Source organism: Octopus bimaculoides, chromosome 6, assembly GCF_001194135.2.
Source record: "Octopus bimaculoides isolate UCB-OBI-ISO-001 chromosome 6, ASM119413v2, whole genome shotgun sequence".
NCBI classification, from domain to species: domain Eukaryota; kingdom Metazoa; phylum Mollusca; class Cephalopoda; order Octopoda; family Octopodidae; genus Octopus; species Octopus bimaculoides.
Window position 1 is genome coordinate 71,017,888 of NC_068986.1, and position 19,343 is coordinate 71,037,230.

The 19,343-nt window shown below is 32.9% G+C and overlaps 1 protein-coding gene across 1 annotated transcript in view; it reads left to right on the forward strand.

Annotated features, from left to right (window-relative positions):
* Window positions 1-16,022, forward strand: part of LOC106873347 (potassium voltage-gated channel protein Shaw) — a 41,548-nt gene extending 25,526 nt beyond the window's left edge. Inside the window, exons 2-4 of the mRNA XM_014920678.2 lie at window positions 10,222-11,146; window positions 12,832-12,993; window positions 15,894-16,022. Coding sequence (XP_014776164.1) covers window positions 10,222-11,146; window positions 12,832-12,993; window positions 15,894-15,982 — 1,176 coding nt within the window. The 3' untranslated portion in view covers window positions 15,983-16,022. The remainder of the gene's footprint in view (window positions 1-10,221; window positions 11,147-12,831; window positions 12,994-15,893) is intronic.
* The last annotated feature ends 3,321 nt before the right edge of the window (window positions 16,023-19,343 follow it).

Genomic DNA, 19,343 nt, shown 5'->3' on the forward strand with positions numbered 1-19,343 from the left:
ATATATATATATATATATATATATATATATATATATATATACACACAAACACACATATAATACTATTTATAACTATATATAATCAAGTAAAAGTATCTACTTAACGTAATGTCTATCTTTTTCCTACTACTTGTACTGTTTATCTATATAACTTATAGCAGTGCTTTTCATTAGTACCATATCTAATTCAGATAATCACTAAAATAATGCCTCCACAATACACCCTTCAAATAGCATGTCTATATAATACTAAACTTAATAACTATCTGTACAACCTATAAAATATAATGTATACTAACACCATACTTGTACAGGTAACGCCTTCTTTTAGAATACCTGCTTTACCTAACGCCCGTTTATCATCGACTACTTATAATGTTTATTGCTATGTCACATTCAACTAAGTTTTCAACTTCAATCTCTACCAATCATTAACTATGATATCTTAACATCTACCACAATAATGACAATAACTACAATATATAATACTCATAAAATACTCCTAATGCTATCAATAAAATCTCTACTACATATAACTACCAATGCGATACATGTATATTATCATTAGAAGCTCTAGTACACAAATCACTCTACATAAACTCTACATAACTAATATCAATAGGACCTCTATAACGCTTAATATCTACAACATGTATTATACACTGTCCATAATGTTTGTCAATACAACTCTCACTATACATGTCTACGTACAACGTGTACTACACAATCTATATTATACATAAGATATATCGTCAATACAAACTGTTCACACACACAAACGCGCGCACACACACACGCACACGACACACTCACTGTTACCACTACGCAAAATATCCGCAATACAATCTATTAATAATTACCCTATTACTCGTCATGCTATAATGCCTACCAATACCACTCTTACTACTCATATCTTCTATCAACAATTTCAACTACACATAGTATCACGCAATATAAAATCTACTACGTACAACCTCTAATAATACTATCTCTTGCACTAACAATATTTATTTTCACAAACTCTACTACATATCATTTATGTCAATAAAATCTCTGCAACACGCAATGTCTATCTATAATTTCGAATACACAGAATGTCTTCTAAAAGAATTTCAACTACTCACTACGCAGAGTGACTATTAATGCAACCTCTGCTACACATAATATCGATCAATACAACCTCCACGACATATGTCTAACAATAAAATTTCTACTACAAATAGTGTTCATCAATTTTCTGTACTACACTATTAATAGAAACTTTGTTCCATAAAACACTACCATGTCTGCCACCCTAAAATCTATCAATACAATCTCAACCTCACATAATGTCTATCAAATCTGTATTTCACATAGTGTCCATTAGTTAAAACCTCTGCTGCACTTAATGTCTCTCTACAATATCCACAATATGCAGTGTGTCTGAGTACAAATTCTATTTGTACATAAATTCTAATGACAATCAACATAAAGTTTCTTCCATGTAGTGACTACGTATACAACCTCTAATACACATAGTGCCAATCTACAAAATACATACAATTCATAATATCTATTTACAATACAAAATACATATAATGTAATCTTTAGTGCACATACATTTTAACGATAAAACATCTAATTTTATAGTAGCTCTCAAAACAAACTCCGCTACACGTTATCTACAATTTCTATTACACACGTCTTATAACTTCAAATAATCTCTACTGCAGATAAAGTTTATTAGTATACTCTGTATTATACATGAAGTTTACAAATTCTACTACACCTAATGTTCTCCAATACAAACTTTACTAGATATGATAGTTAACAACTAAATCTCCACGATATATATTGTCTATAAATACACATCATATTTCGTATTAATACAAACTCAACAGCACTGTATTTATCAATAAAACCTCCACTATATATTATTTCTATGAATTCAATCTCTACTACACAAAGTATCTACCTATATTATCTTTTACCTATATTATTGTATATCAATAAAGCATACTAAACAATGTTTATCAATTCATTTCTACTACCTAGCACACAGAATGCAACATTAGCTATATATATATATATATATATATATATATATATATATATATACCATTACAAATTTTATTACATTTTTCCATCTACAAAATCTTCTTCATATAATGACTGTTTACAAACGCTACTCCATAAAATACCTATATCACTACTTCTACCACATACAATATCATTCAATGCTACCTCTATAATACATAATATCTCAATATAATTCTCTACATCATACACTCTCGAATGTTTTACTATAGTACTCCTCAACTACAGATAAGGTATCAATCTACATCTACTGCACATTATGTCCAATTAATTCAATTTCTCCAGCGCACAATGTTTATCTACAGTCGTTACTACTACACCTAATATTTGCAGCACGTAATATCTATCAATGTCTATATTAAAAATCTCTCCAAAACATATTTATCTACTGTCTCTACACTACATAAGTTATTCAATACAATCTCTGCTTCAAAATTTTTATCAATACATTGCACATTACGCATGATATGTAATGCTAAAAATATATATTTCTAACTCATATAAATTTGAAACCTTTCGCACTTAAATCTCTACGGCCTGTAGTGTATATATAGAGTCACTACTATACATAATGTCCATCATTAACTATACATAATATCTTTATACCATCTTTACTACAATATGTCAATACCTGTTAATATGGTGGTTGCCACATCTTTATAGAAAAAAATTATCTCTTCAGTTAGTAAATGCCGCCATGAGATCTCATATGCCTAGCAAGTTTTACTGCAGATGTTACAAATATTTTCAGGTAGAAAAGTGTTTGGGGTGGTCAAGTTCTGTTTACGAAACGCTTGTTCAAGATAGAGCGCTCGATTTTCTGTGTTTCAAAATGCTTTACAACCGTTGCAGATAGACTCTTTACAAATCAATCGATTTTCTGTCATCTTCTCCCAGTTTCCAACATCTACACTCCGAGTTGTTTTTGATGACAACCCTAATATGGGTTTATATCTCGTGTGTTTACCATGTTGCAACTCCCAGTAGAAAAATGCTTAGGTAACTTGTTATCCTCCATCCTAGTAAGGTATTCTGCCCAACGCATCTGATTGTATATGAGGAGTATCTCAATGCTGGATGAGTTGACTCGCTAAAGAACAACAATATAATCTTTTCAATATGCTACTCATAATCTACAATCTATACTACACACAATGTCTATGAATACAATAACTATTATATACTAAGCGTAATGATTTCACTCATCTCCAATAATTTTATTTTTTTGAAGGTGAAAGTATTTTAGGCTAACTTTGATTCACAGATAGCCAATGCGATATCTATTTTTTCCCAATATGTGCGTTAAATCTAGTTGTTAAGTACTATAGGCTAGAGGTGCAAAAAATCACCTTGTTTTTGTAGTTTTGGAAAATTGCCAATGATATTAAATCTTCGATTCAAACCACTCTCTTTATTTAAAATAGAATATCTAGAAAACTTTTTTAAGACGAAAGTTAAGTTAATTTCCTACGAAGCCTGTATGCCACAACTATCCACTTGCTATGTGGCAGTAAAAAAAGAATACAATCAGATGGTAAGGTAATAGATTAATAACAGAGAGATAACTGCACGAACTATCATAAAACATATAATACAATATATTGCCAGAAAATATTTCTCAGATTAAATCTCTAAAACAGAGAAAGTCTCTGGCATAAGTTCTAAAGATAAGGTTTCAACTGAGAATGGAAATGTTTTTGATTCTGTACCTGTTGGCCACTCAGTATATCTTATAGATAGTCATAAAACCATGAAAATGGAACTGAAAAAAGTGTTCAAATACTTCGAATACATTTAGATTATTTGTGGAAATTTGAAAGCGATTTCAATATTGCTTTGGCTAACAAAGTACTTACACTAAATTCTTTGTTTTGTCCAGCTAAAAGAGACTACAGGGTGAGATGATGTTTTGAGATGGAAGACTTGGGCATAGTAGATAGCGCGGAGCCTGTGGGAGGTTGGATCTAACAAGGGTAATAAGGGATAGAAAAACGGCTGAATAAGAATGTCTGAGTAGAAGCAGCATGAGCCCAGCAAACCCAAGGAGCAAAGACTATCATAATTACGACAGAAAAAGCAACCTCTGGTCCACAGCACGCTTGTGGGTTAGAGGCTTGAGAGGACCTATGACTGAATTTATGCCAGTTAGTGACCCTTATTTCGGGTGACCCTTATTTTGGGTGCAGTATAGGATGTCTATATGTGAAGATGTATCCTAGATATGAGGGTAATACACCATTGTGGGACTTACCTGAGTTTTATAACATATCAACAACTGTTGGGGCCAGAATTATCTTCTACTGAACAGAAGGGTAAGACTTTGGGGTGTGATTCTAATTTATATTAAGGTTGTGCCAAGAGAGAGAGAGAGTCCCGGTGAAAGTGAGGGTTCTAAGTTGCATTTTGCTCATGTTTAAGAGAGCATGGTACCATGATGTTTTCACAATGTGAGTGGCGTTTGTGTTTTCTTACCGTTGATAAGATAATATTGGTATATTCTCATTGAAAGATGCTTATGAAGTATATTTTCATGGAACCAGTGCATGTTTGATTTGGTGTTTTGTAAGTTGCGTGTGAATGGTGTCTGATTGGAGAAGGCTAGAGAAGAATGAAGAATTGTATTATCTGCGTAAGAGTGAGTGTTATTGGACGTAACGGCAAGTAGGTCCTTGATGTATAAAAGAAAGGGAGTGGAGTTGTAAACTAAACTCAAGGACACGCCAGAGCTCCGTCAGCATGCTGTGATAATACAATCTATGTAATAAGCTATTAATTCTGGAGATTGTAAGACGAGTGCATTTCATAGGCAGGTAGTTTCGAGAGGAGATTTCATGTCACCCACAGTCGAAAGCACATCTTGAACATCCTACAATTAAATTCTAAGTAAATAAAAATTGAAGTGAAGTATCTTTGATGATAAGAACATTAAGGAAAAATGGGCTGTTTGTGAGTTTACTTTAACCAGTTGAGAAACATATATGAATGACATTCCCAGCCGTGAAAAATATTTGTAGATAACTACAAAACCGAAAACTCTGAAGATCTGGTGACTGTATTAATTTTTTCTTTTCACAAGCTAGGTTGTAATACAAATATGAAAGCGCATTTCCTCCGCAACAATTTAGACTAACCATAGCTAATTTAGGAGGAGCAAGGAGAGCATTTCTACCAAGACATGAAAACTATGAATAAAAGAGACCAGGGAATGTGGAATGCATGCATATATGTTGGCAGACTATTAAAAGAAAAATAACGAAAGAAAGAAAAAAGGAGTATTCATGTTCTTTAATTTAAAAAGATGAAACTGCTTCCTTAAACAGTGCTCTTGCCGAGCCAAACCTGTTCTTATATTTAGTCTACGTTTTCAGGCGTTGAACAGACGGAATTTATTACCTGTGTGATGCACTTCTTTCTATAACATGTCACTGTTTACAATAAAGTGTGTCATTTCGACGATACTTTCATGTATTTGTATGATAAAATATATCAAATTAAAAAAAAAATCATAAAATTAGTACTGTAAAATAGATGAAAAGTGTTAGAACTCATAAAATGAGATCTAAAATGAGATAGTTAAAATGAATATAAGAGCTATCCTCTCATTAAAAGGCTAAATTGACTACTATATAATTGCAGCTTATGTTTCACTAATAAACAAATTTTATACACACTATATCGCTACAATGTAAAAATGCGTTTCTGAAAGGAAAAAGAGAAAATGGAAACTTGAATTGATATATAAATTCTGACAAAATTAGAGACAAGGAACACTTTTCATGAAAACGATAAACTTTTTCCAAAATGCAGCCAAATTTTATTAACATACTGTCTGTTCTTAGTGTAAAATTCTCTTCAGCACAAGATATCAATATGCAATATCTATCACTGATAATGTCTGACTGGAATATCTACTACTCACAATGTCTCACATTGCAAAAATGTACAACACATTATGTCTAACGATATAATAGTTGGTGTTCATAAATATCTACCAATACGATCTATACCACACAATACATCTTGCTATGATATCTACTACCCATAATGTCTATTAACACTAAATGTGATATTTTATATAACGCCTGTCAATTTAGTCTCTCCTGCTCGTAATGTCTGTATATATAATCTCTTCTAAAACATAATGTTAATGAATACAATCTTTATTACACGTATCAATGAAATCTTTACTATACAAAATCTTCTATGACGTCTACGCCACACAGTCTCTTATTAAATTCTTGAATACATGTAAATATCTTTCTAGAATAATTACACCTCCTGTACTCCTGTAAACATAAGGTTTCTCAATGAAAATTCCACTGTCAAAATATCGATCATTACAATCTCTACTACAAATAATGTATGTCTACAACCTCTACTATACACAAACTACTAGACATATAATATCTCTTAGTACAATGTGTACAGCATACCATCTCTATGAATATCTACTGCACATAATGTCTATCAGTATAATCTCTACAACACATAATTGTAATAATTATCAACACAATACTATCTTGACTACGAAAAGTCTAGCAATGCAAGTTCCACTATTCATAACGTCCATTAATACGATATGTACTACACATAACATATCTGTAGAAACTCTTCTGAATAATATATTATTACACACGTTACTAGAAATATTGCGTATCAAAACAACTTCTACTACATATAATGTCTACCTACTTAGCCACCGCAACTCATATTTTCTAACATTATCCCTACTGCATATAACAGCTATCAATATTACTTCTACTATATATAATATCGATCAATACAAACTCACACTCTCTATTCTCCATATCTATTAAAGCAATCTCTATTATATATAATGTCTATAAACTTCTATATATTAAGATTCCTAAGAATAGCGTTTAAATTCATATTGTAGAGGTTAGAATGTATAATTTATGCCATAGTTTTAGAAATATGTTGCTTTATAAAGCTGGTGCTTCATATATATACTGTCATAATATAACAATGCCGACAGGATATTAGTCTATTTTTTCTCCACTTTTGAAGTTAAATGTGTAACCATTAGTATATCTTGATGTGAACGCATAAATTCATACCTACTCTTCTCCATAAACGGAAATAGCTATCACTCGTTGGCAAAACTCTGCAGTTATTCGAAGGGTACACTTTAAGAGGTTACAATTAATGCCGAACTGAACACGTCATGGGGACCTTAACTTTTGACAGTATAGCTCACACTTCTATCTCAACCAATTTTATTGCCATTAATATTTTATAGCAAAGTGGAATCGATACGTTTGGATGATGCCTAATTGAGAAATAATTAGTTTTGCGATACTATAACGAGTAGCAAGTTTCATAGAGCTGAACTTACATAGAAATTTGGATTTCTGTTTGGAACCATATCAATTATGTTGCAAATAGGCTTGGGAAATATGTTACACTTTTGTTTTCCAACACTCCATGTTTATATAAAAAACAGTAATTGAAAAGAATATACATTAGGCAAGTTCTTAAAGGTGTAGTGAATATGATTTTCTAATATGAAAATGGTCTAAGTTCCGATATAATATAACAAAATAGTCAGTCAATAATTTCAATTCTAAACCCGCTTATTATTCTTTAGAAATTTTTCGCATAATGATTTAAAAGCCCGTCAAGATTTTAATTACAGTGTATTGAGAGTTTGATTAAATTCAATATCTTTTAATACCTACCTGATTTACGGCCACGCAAAAATTTCTACCTTTACTTTGTCTTACACCTGGGAATTCTTTTGAAAGGTATTGAGAACCTCTTGAATTATCTTTATTCATTATTAAACAAAGTTTTCGTTAAACAAAGTTTAATACGAAGAGATGGTAGAAATGTGTTATGGGTATTAACTAAAAAGAGAGCTTGAATATAACTGAATGTAACTCATTCTTGCGATATATGTCGACCTTAGGGGTTAATCACAGTTATTATAGTAATCCGTGGTAGCAAGTCTGCTCTATAGACATAAGAAACAACAATATTTTGCTAATCTTGCTTGTATGTTCATTGGCATGCCAGTAACTTTCAGATTTCGACAAAGATATCTGTAATGAACGTTGTATTGAATATTATCAACTACATATGAACATACTATCATATGTTTCATTTAGAGTCGAAGTGGGCAATAGGATGACATAGCTTTACATTCCTGCCAAGTAGTAGAACTGCTTTGATGAAGAGACATCAGTCAGATGCTAGATGAGTCAGAGACAAGCTTGTGAAAAGCCCATGGATGTAACTACAATAGCACAGTGGCCCGTCAACTGTAAAGCATGTTATTTTTTGTCAGTTAATTTACCCCGTTTCAGTCTTGAGGTGAGAAGCTCTGGTTTTTCTTCAAGTAGCGATGTCTTTAGCAAGATCATCCAAACACTCTTCAGTAAATAATTTTGGTTCCAAATTTCCTTTAGGTTTGTATTCAGGTTATATAGATCAAGCAGTTCTACCTATTGCACATTCTCATTGTTTATTTCCTCATTTATAGAAACTAGTTATTTATACGAAGAAAGAGAATTTATAGTGTTCCATCAAGTTGGACTGTTTATAGTGGAATTGAAAAAGGACTTCGAATGATATATGTTAGCCCTACAAAAATATTAAAATATCAATTATTATGACAATCTTTTTAATTCCTCATATGATGAGTTTCACAAAGTCGCATTTCTTTCCGTTGAACTAATCATATTAAAAAGCGCAACAGATTCGACGTGGTACCCACTGATTTTGTTTTGGTTATATATTGGAAACCAAATATATATATGGCAAATATTCATAAGCTCAGTTGTGGCAGTTTACCGTTATATCTGGATGATTTTACATTCCCTAGGCACGCTGACTGACCAGAAATGATCTGAGCAAATATTTTGAAAAATATAAAGTATTTTAAATATAATTATCAAAAAATAAACGGTTAGTTTAAAAAAGAGAATGTGTGCTACTGAAAAACTGAAGACAGTTTAAAAATTCTTGTTCATCCAAAATCATCTTCAACAGAAATGCTTTGCGTTCTGATTTTATGGGTAAATTTTAAATCTTCAAGGTAGTATAGGTTGGAAAGTACAGGGTATTGACATTATATAATTTTATAACTAGTAGCTTGTTAGACGCATAAGCGACGTAGCTCTGCTATAGTTGTTGAGATTTTAATATGGCCGCGTCTGATAAGAGGCACATTACAAGGTTATACTTATTCGATGTAGCGTAACTGTTTCCCACATACAGCAGTTATCTTTCAAAAGAAGCAAATAAAAAATCTCTTCCTCGAAATTTCAAGAATTGTGTTCCTTTTTCTACACATTTTGTTTTATGCTATTTGACAGCAGCATCAAAAATCATTAATGACTGATAGAAACCTAAAAAGTGTTGGTGTTGATATTGCTAAATTAAGAGAAGCACGACAAGTCAGAAGTTGTTTCATATGAGCAAGCTATTTAATAATATTTGGGAGGACAATTCTGAAAGCATGAGATTCAAATGTAGAATTGATTCTGTTGTTTGTAATGGAGTGCTCTATATAACTTCGAAGCTAACCTATGTTTTTCTCAATTTAGCATTATTAAGATCGCTTTCGAGAGCTGATCTAATAATTATCTTCTCTGCAATCCTTTCTTCTTCAGAAATGTAGGATACACTCTAAAAACATTTTAATAATATCTTTCATAAAATACCATGCATTTTCTTATTGGCCCTCATAACCCATTGCGATGAGAATCAAGTTGAAACGAGAATCAAGTTGCTCCCTGTGGTTTTCCATAAGTCGAATGATAAAATTGATTCAAGATAACCCAAGGGAAACCAAGTCACAAACAGTGCTGTGGTTGGAAGATATAGGTGGATCTAGCGGAAATTACCGGGGCTGAATTAACGAAAAAGTTGTGATTGTTGAATTGACGGTATCTTGAGAAAGTAATATGGTGTGATCATGTGAAAGAAACTCTCTAAATTAGGAGGGGCTTAGGAGTTATATGTAGTACAAGGTTAGTACTAAGCAGTTGGTATGAGAAGTAATGAGTCGATATGAGAAAAACTCATTTCCTTTGGACTATATACTTTATAATATATTTTCCATAATCCTTGACAATGTGCAAGAATCCTATGTTATTAAAACTTTTTTCTTCTATTTTCTAGATCATGGAGGGAATTTCTGTCTTCTTCGTTTTGATGTCAATTGTATCTTTCACTTTGGAATCACTTGAAGATTTTCGTATACCAGTATTACACAACTCTACACTTAATGTCCGGCAAAAAATCATGAAAACAAATCCTTTGAAAGTATTTAAAATTCTCGAGATAACATGCATTGCTTACTTTACATTTGAATTAGTTGTCCGATTAATATTTTGTCCCAATCGATTAATCTTTTTTAAAAATTTTCTCAATTGGATTGACGTTTTCTCATTAATACCATTTTATTTACGTGAAATCGTGGATAGATTTGTCGGAATGAAAACAGAAGTTTCATATTATGTCAATATGTTGCGTCTCATACGTATTTTTCGAATTTTACGTTTGACGCGACATGTCAGTGGTATACGAATATTAGCTCACACAGTGAAGGCGAGTGCAAAAGAACTACTTCTATTGATAATTGTTGTCTTTATGGGAATAACCATATTTGCATGCCTTATCTATTACGCCCAGCAAATAGATGAAACAGCTAGCAACAAATTTTTGAATATTCCCATCGGATTTTGGTGGGCTCTCGTTACTATAACAACTCTTGGATATGGTGACTATGTTCCAGACACCCTACTCGGTTACATTATTGGAGCAATATGCTCTCTTTGCGGTGTTCTTATGCTGGCGCTTCCAGTACCAGTTATTGTCAATAATTTTACCCTTTATTACTCACATGCTCAAGCAAAGCTGAAACTACCAAAAAAGACCAAGAAAGTTCTTGTAGGTGCGGCCGATGCCTTAAAAGAAATGGTGTTTAGTGAAGAAGACCAGCTATCAGAAAAGCAGGAGTCAATTTCCACCAGCATCACGTCTATATATGGTAAAACTAGTCAAGATAGCGCAATTGACAGTACAGACAGTTCCTCCAAAACACGTGCGTAACATTTTCAATATATACGAAACGTTTTCAACATAACTTATTTACCCTGCCGAAACTAATAGTTTTCCGAAAACTTACCTGAATACTAGTCGTTAGTATTTTATCACCGGTTCTGAGCTTTGTCTTTGGCCATGGCAGTACTCGACACATGACTACATTTAAGTGCAAGTAGTTACGACATTATGTGGTATATCTTATTCACAGTAAGAAGAAGCAGCAATATAAAATGGACGGGATTTTGTTGGCATGCTGTGTCAAGTCCAATTTCCCTCTTTTTTATTCTCTTAGATTGGAAGTAAATATCTGTTCTGTGGCCCCATCCACAATAAATGGTAAAATGTAAGTACTTGTGAAAGGATATAGTGTCAATTACTCCACAGATGACTGAAGTTTACTATTGAGTTACGTGCATCGGTACTGTATTGTTGAGAAATCTACTTACAGTAGTCCAGAAAACTCAACTTTAAGAGGATATCATAAGTAGAGTTTCCAGTGCAATATAATTAACAAGTGTTTTGCTAGGTGAATAAAAACATTATCAGTACAAAGCAACGGCAAACTGCTATAAAGTGTCATTTTGTTTATTTCTCTATGAAGATAGATTTGGTTTATTCAGTTTAAACTATTAAAATAACTGGTTAAAATAACTGGAAGGAAAAATTAAGGTTCTTCAACATATCTAATATATCAACAAGTTTGGTTCATAGTTGATAACATCAGGATGTGAGAATGAGTAATTTGTTTTTGAAATGAAGTAAATTTAAAATCACCACTGTTCTGCCAGTAGGTTACCTTAGGATATCCCGTTGTGATTTACAATTTTAAGTATATTGGGATATAGTTGTATTGGGATATAGTTTTCCTCTGATGATTTATAAAGCTAGAGTTGATGAACTGAAACAGTTCTGTTACTGGCCACCGAAGGATGTAGACAAATTAAAGTATGGCATGATTCGAACTCAGTTAAGTACCAAACAGGATACAGTAAAGGTCCCTTTCACCAATATTTACTGATTAAATTATACGTTCAAGGGCGATGTCGAAAATAATCTAGCCAGAAAGAATTCGGTGTTATTTTGCCCATGTGTTTTTTTAAGAGAAATAGAAATATGTAAAGTTGAATGACACGAATTAGGAAGTAAAATAAGCTTACAGTCTTGATTCACCAGGGGCATTGCCTTTACACTATTGCTCTTACATCTTAATCGCAATATATTGATTACTGGGAGCTAAATTCAAGGCCTCAATTTTATAGACAGGAAAAAATGGATACTGTGACCCCTAAGCGTTTTCCCAAGGTAGCGGGAGACCAATAAAACGGATTCAGTTAGAAATTGTAAACTGGGAACTTATCTTTTCCTCTGGGGTGTTTGCCACATTTTCAATGAAATAGTAATATTAACATTGTATACATTAATTAATGTTTAATTGAGCTGCAAATTATATTAAACCGAATTCCTTGCGAACATTTAAAAACCTGGCAACACACTACGAATAACATTTACTTTCCATTTTTAATTCCTTTTTAAAACTGGTAGCAATATATTGTTATCAAGTAATTTGGCGCATTCTACGTCGATTTGGTAAACTGCCAACATCAATTGCGATTGACACTCTTCCATTGCACTCCATCCCCGTTTTTTCTTCCTACTACTATTAGTTTTTTCTTTCTTCCGCAGAAACCAATTCAAACGAGGTAGTGGGAATTCGTGTTATTTACGTCGATGAAGTAGCTCAGGGAACTGACGAAAATCGAGCTAACAGAAAGCAGTCTTCTAAGAAAAATCTAGAGAAGAGAAACAGTGTTCACCCATTACAAGAAAGACTTGAACAGACTTCAGGTAATAGAAATAGACAAACTGTAAGAAAGTATTTACTCTCTTTCCTGCTAAAATATTAAATTAGAGTAGAATTAATTATTTCTATACAAATATATTTAAGAGTTTCCAAGGATAGTAGAAACTTCACTGTGAACTAATAGAAGAACATTACTACTTTCTGTTAGTATTTTTGGCACACTGCAGCCTATGAACGCCATTAGCAACATACAGCAAATATCTACTGCAATAAAAATGTATTTCGTATTGTCAGAAGTAAATCATTATCTTAATTTGTTTCTAGCACCGAGATAAATTCTGCGTTCTGTTACTCCCTGGATAAACTATATGTGGCTATTTGTTGGTTGATGTGCGACTACGCATGTATAGTTTCGGACTGACGTTAAGTGAATTCACTGTCCATATGGATATAGATGGGCAACTTTGTAACATTGATGGTTTATAATCATAACGTGGTGTGATGACTATTGGACAATAACGCATTCATATTATTGGGTTTTGCTGAACACCTAATGTGAGCTGTATTTATGTCTTTATTTTCTCTTTACAATGTCACTGCTGCAATACTATTATTTTCCCACTCACTCTTGCGGAATAATGTCGATTGCTTGATCTTTTGGTGATCAGAAGTATTCATCAATGCGTGATTACCCCTATTGAATTCTTGGGATTGGTCAATTATATTAACCCCAGTACTCGAGTGAATACATCATTCCTTCAAAGTAAAATTCCCTCTGTATATTTCCTTTTCTTTGGCTCAATTATTGTCATTGACCACCCCACCCAGAAATATAAACTCTGCAAACTGTACCATCTAGATTTCTGGTTAGGTAGATTTAAACCGATTCTTTGCATAATAACAAAATTTAGTTGCCTTGGTAAGATATGAACGCGTGAATAACAAGATTACAGCAATTAAATTACAGTGCATCTATATTACGTCATTGCTTGGTATTTTATATAACACAAAGTCATATCTTTTAAGTGGCATAGTACACTATTATAAAAATTTTAACTCATTGATTGTCATTTTTTTTTGTTGCTCTACGATCAGTTATCAGCGGATTTATAGTCAATGCTAAAAGATAAATGGCCATAATAGCAGACGGCTACCAAGGTAGAGTGAGGTTAAAAATGACGATATCTTTCACAAAGACAACGCAGTACTAGTAAAAGTGAGTGAACTAGCGATCTATGATTGACACCTTATCTATTCTCATAAATTCTATTAAATATGTGATAAAATACAAAATGCATTCAATATGAAATACCATTTGCCCTAAATCAAGTTGCATATAACTTTACTACTACACAATTTATTATCAACGCACCAATGTGAATAGAGTTAACTGTTTGATCTTTAGTTCATCTGAAGTATCCATCAATTGGTTACCAAATCTATTGATTTCTGGGGAACATACATCGAAGACATTGAACTAGTAATTGTTTTATCGATTTTAGCAGTAAGAAAGAGAGAAGTCTACATCGATTTGGTTTGAAGTCAAAAGTTAAAGGGCCATCACTAAACAACACAAGACACTTTGTCTACTCTACGAATTAGGTGAACTTTCTGCCTTGTGCGTACCCCTTTAGTGAACAAAATTAATTAGCCTTTTATAGTTGGTGCTCCAGAATGGAAAATATGGTGTTAAGTATTTGTATAGACCATTCTAGAGGTGGATGAATGAAAGGTATTAGGTTAGAGAAAATTACCTTTCTGTTGAATTTTTCAGAGAAACTATTTACGGGAGAAAAATTTGCAAGATGTATTGTGAAATACATAATATGTAAAGCAAAAAGTAAAGGACGATTGTTGAACAGTTCACGAGATTACTAAGTCGGGATGTGTGTGTGTTTTTTTTGGGCGGGGGGAGTTGGTAATGGGGCTAGGGTAAGTGAAAGTGAGTTTTTCTTTTAATTTTGAATTTATATTGCAAGAAATTTGATCTGACACTGCGTGTTGCAACTAATATCAATATATTTCGGGAGAATTTCACAAGTTACTATTTGTTTATATTTTTCTTCTTTTCCCAAAGCAGTTGTTCTTTCCCTATAATCTCAAAAAAAATTTCACTACGTCAACCTGTAGCTTTTCCATGGATATATATTCTCAACGCTTAGTTTCTAACTGATTTTACTGTTGCTACATTTCTATACTAAACGTGAAAATTGATGCTGGATTATTCTGGTTATTTCTACAGGATCAAATCTATGATAGGGTGGTAGTTGATTAAGCAAAGTATACTGCAGATATTTTCGATCATGAATATTCATTTTTTTTTATTGGCATTCAGTCAATATGATATGTGTGCAAAGAAAGATTTGATTTGATTTCTTTACGATTATACATAAGCTTCTCCGTTTGCTCGAGTCGATAAAGAGATTTTTTGATAAGGACGATTTCTTTTTATAGGTATAATGTTAGAGTGTGTCCCATTTTCAATGTGGAATCAGTATTTTGCGATTGTTCATTTGTATCAGCTCAAAGCTGTTGTGTTGCAAAAGCAAGTTCCTATATTTCTTGCAGGAAAGGTATGCCGTTTTCTAGATGAATTTCCAAAGATTGATGTTCACAGTATCTGTGGTGAGTGGGATTATGTTTCAACAAACAGATGAAGGAGAAACTGTTATTTTGTTATTCTAAAGGTTAACTTGTCATCAGCTTCGCAATAGAATGTGGAGGTAGAACGTGGTAGAAGAAAACGACCTGCGATATCTATTTACATTTCATTATGTTCTGAGTCAAAATTTCGCCAAGTTCGAAATTGCATTTCATGTAACCGAAGTCGATAAAAATAAGCACAAATATTGGGTTTGATTTAATCGTTTATCACCGTAACCCTACGGTGTACTTGTGTTATAAGTTTTATAAGTCATTATAATTTAATTTGTATCTATTTCAGATGTAACTGCGCATCGTCTTCAACAACGTTCTCATTCATTGGGGCGGAGAAGTTCTTTCTTTCCACGAAATCTCACTGACATTGAATAAAAAACTTTATCTGATAAAGAGGTTTGCTGAAAAAAATTACACGAATTAAAAATGAATTATTGTATGTGATATCAAACATCAGTAATTGACCAGTGAAATAAAAATTTTATTAACCTTTGAAACAAAAATTAATATTTTTTAAGACTATCAAAACAGTGATAATTGGTTGAATTATCATTTCATCATATTAAAATATGTGATTAATACAATTAACTTAACACAAGTTACAAAACAGCAGATAAGAAAAATATCTCAAGTAGGTCAATATATGACTCCAGTTAACTCAACGAGACGTTAATATATTGACTAACGTTCACAAAAGTTCTCCATGTGTTGAAGTTAGCCTTTTAGCAGGAGAAAGTAAACAAAGGGCTAATGTCAAATGTTAGCGAATTCTAAAGAAAAAGAGATAATTACTGGTAACCAAGAATGAATTACACAGAAGATTTAATTTTCATATTTAGGCGGAAAATATGTTCTTCGAAAAGGCGACAGTTATGGAAATGCTACTAGTAAGTGCAACACAACCTTCTTTGATCTGTAGACATACCATTTCACAAACATACAAAGAGATACGAAGAATCTTATTTAATATAATTTGCATAAATCCCCAAAGACATAATAACTGAATTAAGCTAGTGTCCTGAGTTGACGTAATTCAAGCAGATTCGCAACTAATTTTGAGTGACTTGAAATTTATCTCTTAAGTGAATAATGAAAACAAACACCCAACAGCATATGTTAGCAAGTTTATAAGAAAATAAGAGACAATTCCTAAAATTTAGCAATTAATTATACAAAAAAATTAATATTCATGTTAAAGAAAACTTTAATTCAGGCAAAAATCTTCCACTTGATGAAGTTTAAATTTCATAAAATTACAGAACTTTTACCGTTTTGAATTTGATTGTATGATCTGTAATTGGCACTTACTTGAAGTGTTCAAAACACATAAGTCCAGTTAATTAATGATGCTAATGATCGGATATATGATAATTTGCTTAAATATTCAGTAACCGCATACTGATGATATAGTCCAGTAAAGAAGGTTCTGCAATTTGGGCTGAACGATCTGCCCAAATGATTCGTTTTATAGTGATTAGATATGAGCTGTACTCCCTCCATCAAATCAATGTTGTCTGAACAGGTGCACAATGTAACACTTCCGGTGTCGAAGTGATCGCAAAGCAACGTGAGATGAAGTATTTTGCTCAAGAATGCAATGCGCCACTCGGTCCAAGAATTAAAATCATAACCTCGCGATCGTGAGTGCAACACTCTAACCAGTAGGCCATGCATCTTTACAACTACGCTCAACTATTTAATATTAGGTAGGAAACCAAACTACTTTACTTCGGTATCCACATGAATAAAAAATGGCTAGGTTTGTACATGTTCAATGCAGATATCGTAAAAAATGTATATAGAAACAATTATTGGAAGAGGAAAAAAATATTAACAAATAAAGGATATTATTTTGATATTTAAGGCGGTGAAAGCAGTGAGATGGCAGAATCGTTAGCAGGTCGGGTGCATTGCTTCGCGGCATTTCGTCCGTCTTTACTTTCTGAGTTCAAATTCTGCTGGGGTTGACTTTTCCTTTCATCCTTTCGGGGTCGATAAAATGAGTACCAGGTCGATATAATCAACTTACTACTCCCCAAAATTGCTGGCCCGGTGCCAGAACTTGAAACCAATATTCAAGTTGGTTAGCTGGTAAAGTCGTTAGCACGCCGAGCAAAATGTTTAGCAGCATGTTATCTGTGTAAGTTCTAAATCTGCCGAGGTTGACTTTGCCTTTCATGATTTTGAAATTGATAAAATAGGATAAAATAGGTACCAGTTGAACACTGGAGTCGACTTATCCCCTTCCCTGAAATTGCCGGCCTTGTGCTAAAATTTGAAATCGATATTATTTTAATTTTTTTCGGCAAGTAATGGAAACAACTCGATAGATGTTTCTGTAATATCCTGATCTCACCAGGGAATCATAACCATCAATCGTATTAACTGTTGTCCTCACGAAAAAAAAAGGCACATTAAAAATGCACAAGATTGGTTGAGTATGGTTTGGTAAAGAAATCCAGAATTATTGCTGAGAATAAATAAGATATTCTTCATCGCATAATATATTTCTAGTTAGGTTTCTTCTCTTTGCACTACATGTGCAAGCACTAACTGTTTATTCATGAGAATATCTATTTAATGGTGTCTTTTACAATTTCAGAGAACAGAAATATCAATATTTACTGGAACACAATTTTTATCATCCTGTTAGCTTACACCTCTTAATTTTATTAATTTTATTTTGTAGTTAGTATAATTTATCTTATTTGAACATTAGTTCAAATCCTACCAAGATAAACTGTCTTTTTCATCCCTCTGTGTTTGATAAAATAAAGTACTAGTCAAATACTGGATTTGATGGTATCAACTATTTACATCTTCTCAAAAATTTCTGGCCTTCTACTTAAGTTAAAAACAGTTATTTTATTTGAGCTTTCTCCAGCTCTGCTTCTTTTGTTTCGGGAAGGTCTCATTTCTTTACCGTTGCTCATATTTGCACATTGTTTTGAAAAATATAAGGGTTAACGTTTCCGGTAGAGTTCTTTGATCAATCATTTACATGGATGAAATGACTTAACAGATAAAAAACGTACTGTTAAATGTTCTATAGGGGCAGTTTTATTTCTAATGTAAATTTAAAAGAAAGCACTCGACAAATAGTTTTCGAAGCATAGTCTTCTCACCGATTTATTTTTTATTATACAGAAACGGAAGGTCTTGAATCACAGGAGGTTGATGCGAGAGACGTTTGGCTTCAACAACTGGGTCGATACTTGCAAAATTAACACCTCCAATCTCCAAAATTAAGCAGGGATAAAAGAATTGGTTCTGAGGTTTCAAAGACGTGTGATGAAAAGAGCATATGCGAGAGGAGAGGGTTTGCAGGCAGCTTGTCAGAAGATGAAGCTGTTGTAGTAGCAATATAAGAGGCGGAGAGTAGTAGTGCATCTGTGAGCGTGTCGTTGAAGTGTGTTGGTGAGTAAATAATTACAAACCATTCGAATAATTTTCTTGTATCTCGAAAAAGTGATGTCTGTGTATATAACAGAAACATCCACAAGATATAGAAATATGGATTGTGTCAACGCGGGATTTACTTGAGCTTGAAAAATGTCATCATCTGATTAAAGCCGAATTATTTTCTGGTTCTAAAGAAGAATGCCCGTTTTTGCAATGCTGTTATGACATTCTAGGCAACACTTTTTTATTTGCTCTGTGGTGTGTTTGTGAATGTATTTTAATCTTAACTCTCTCTCTCTCTCTCTCTCTCTCTCTCTCTCTCTCTCTCTCTCTC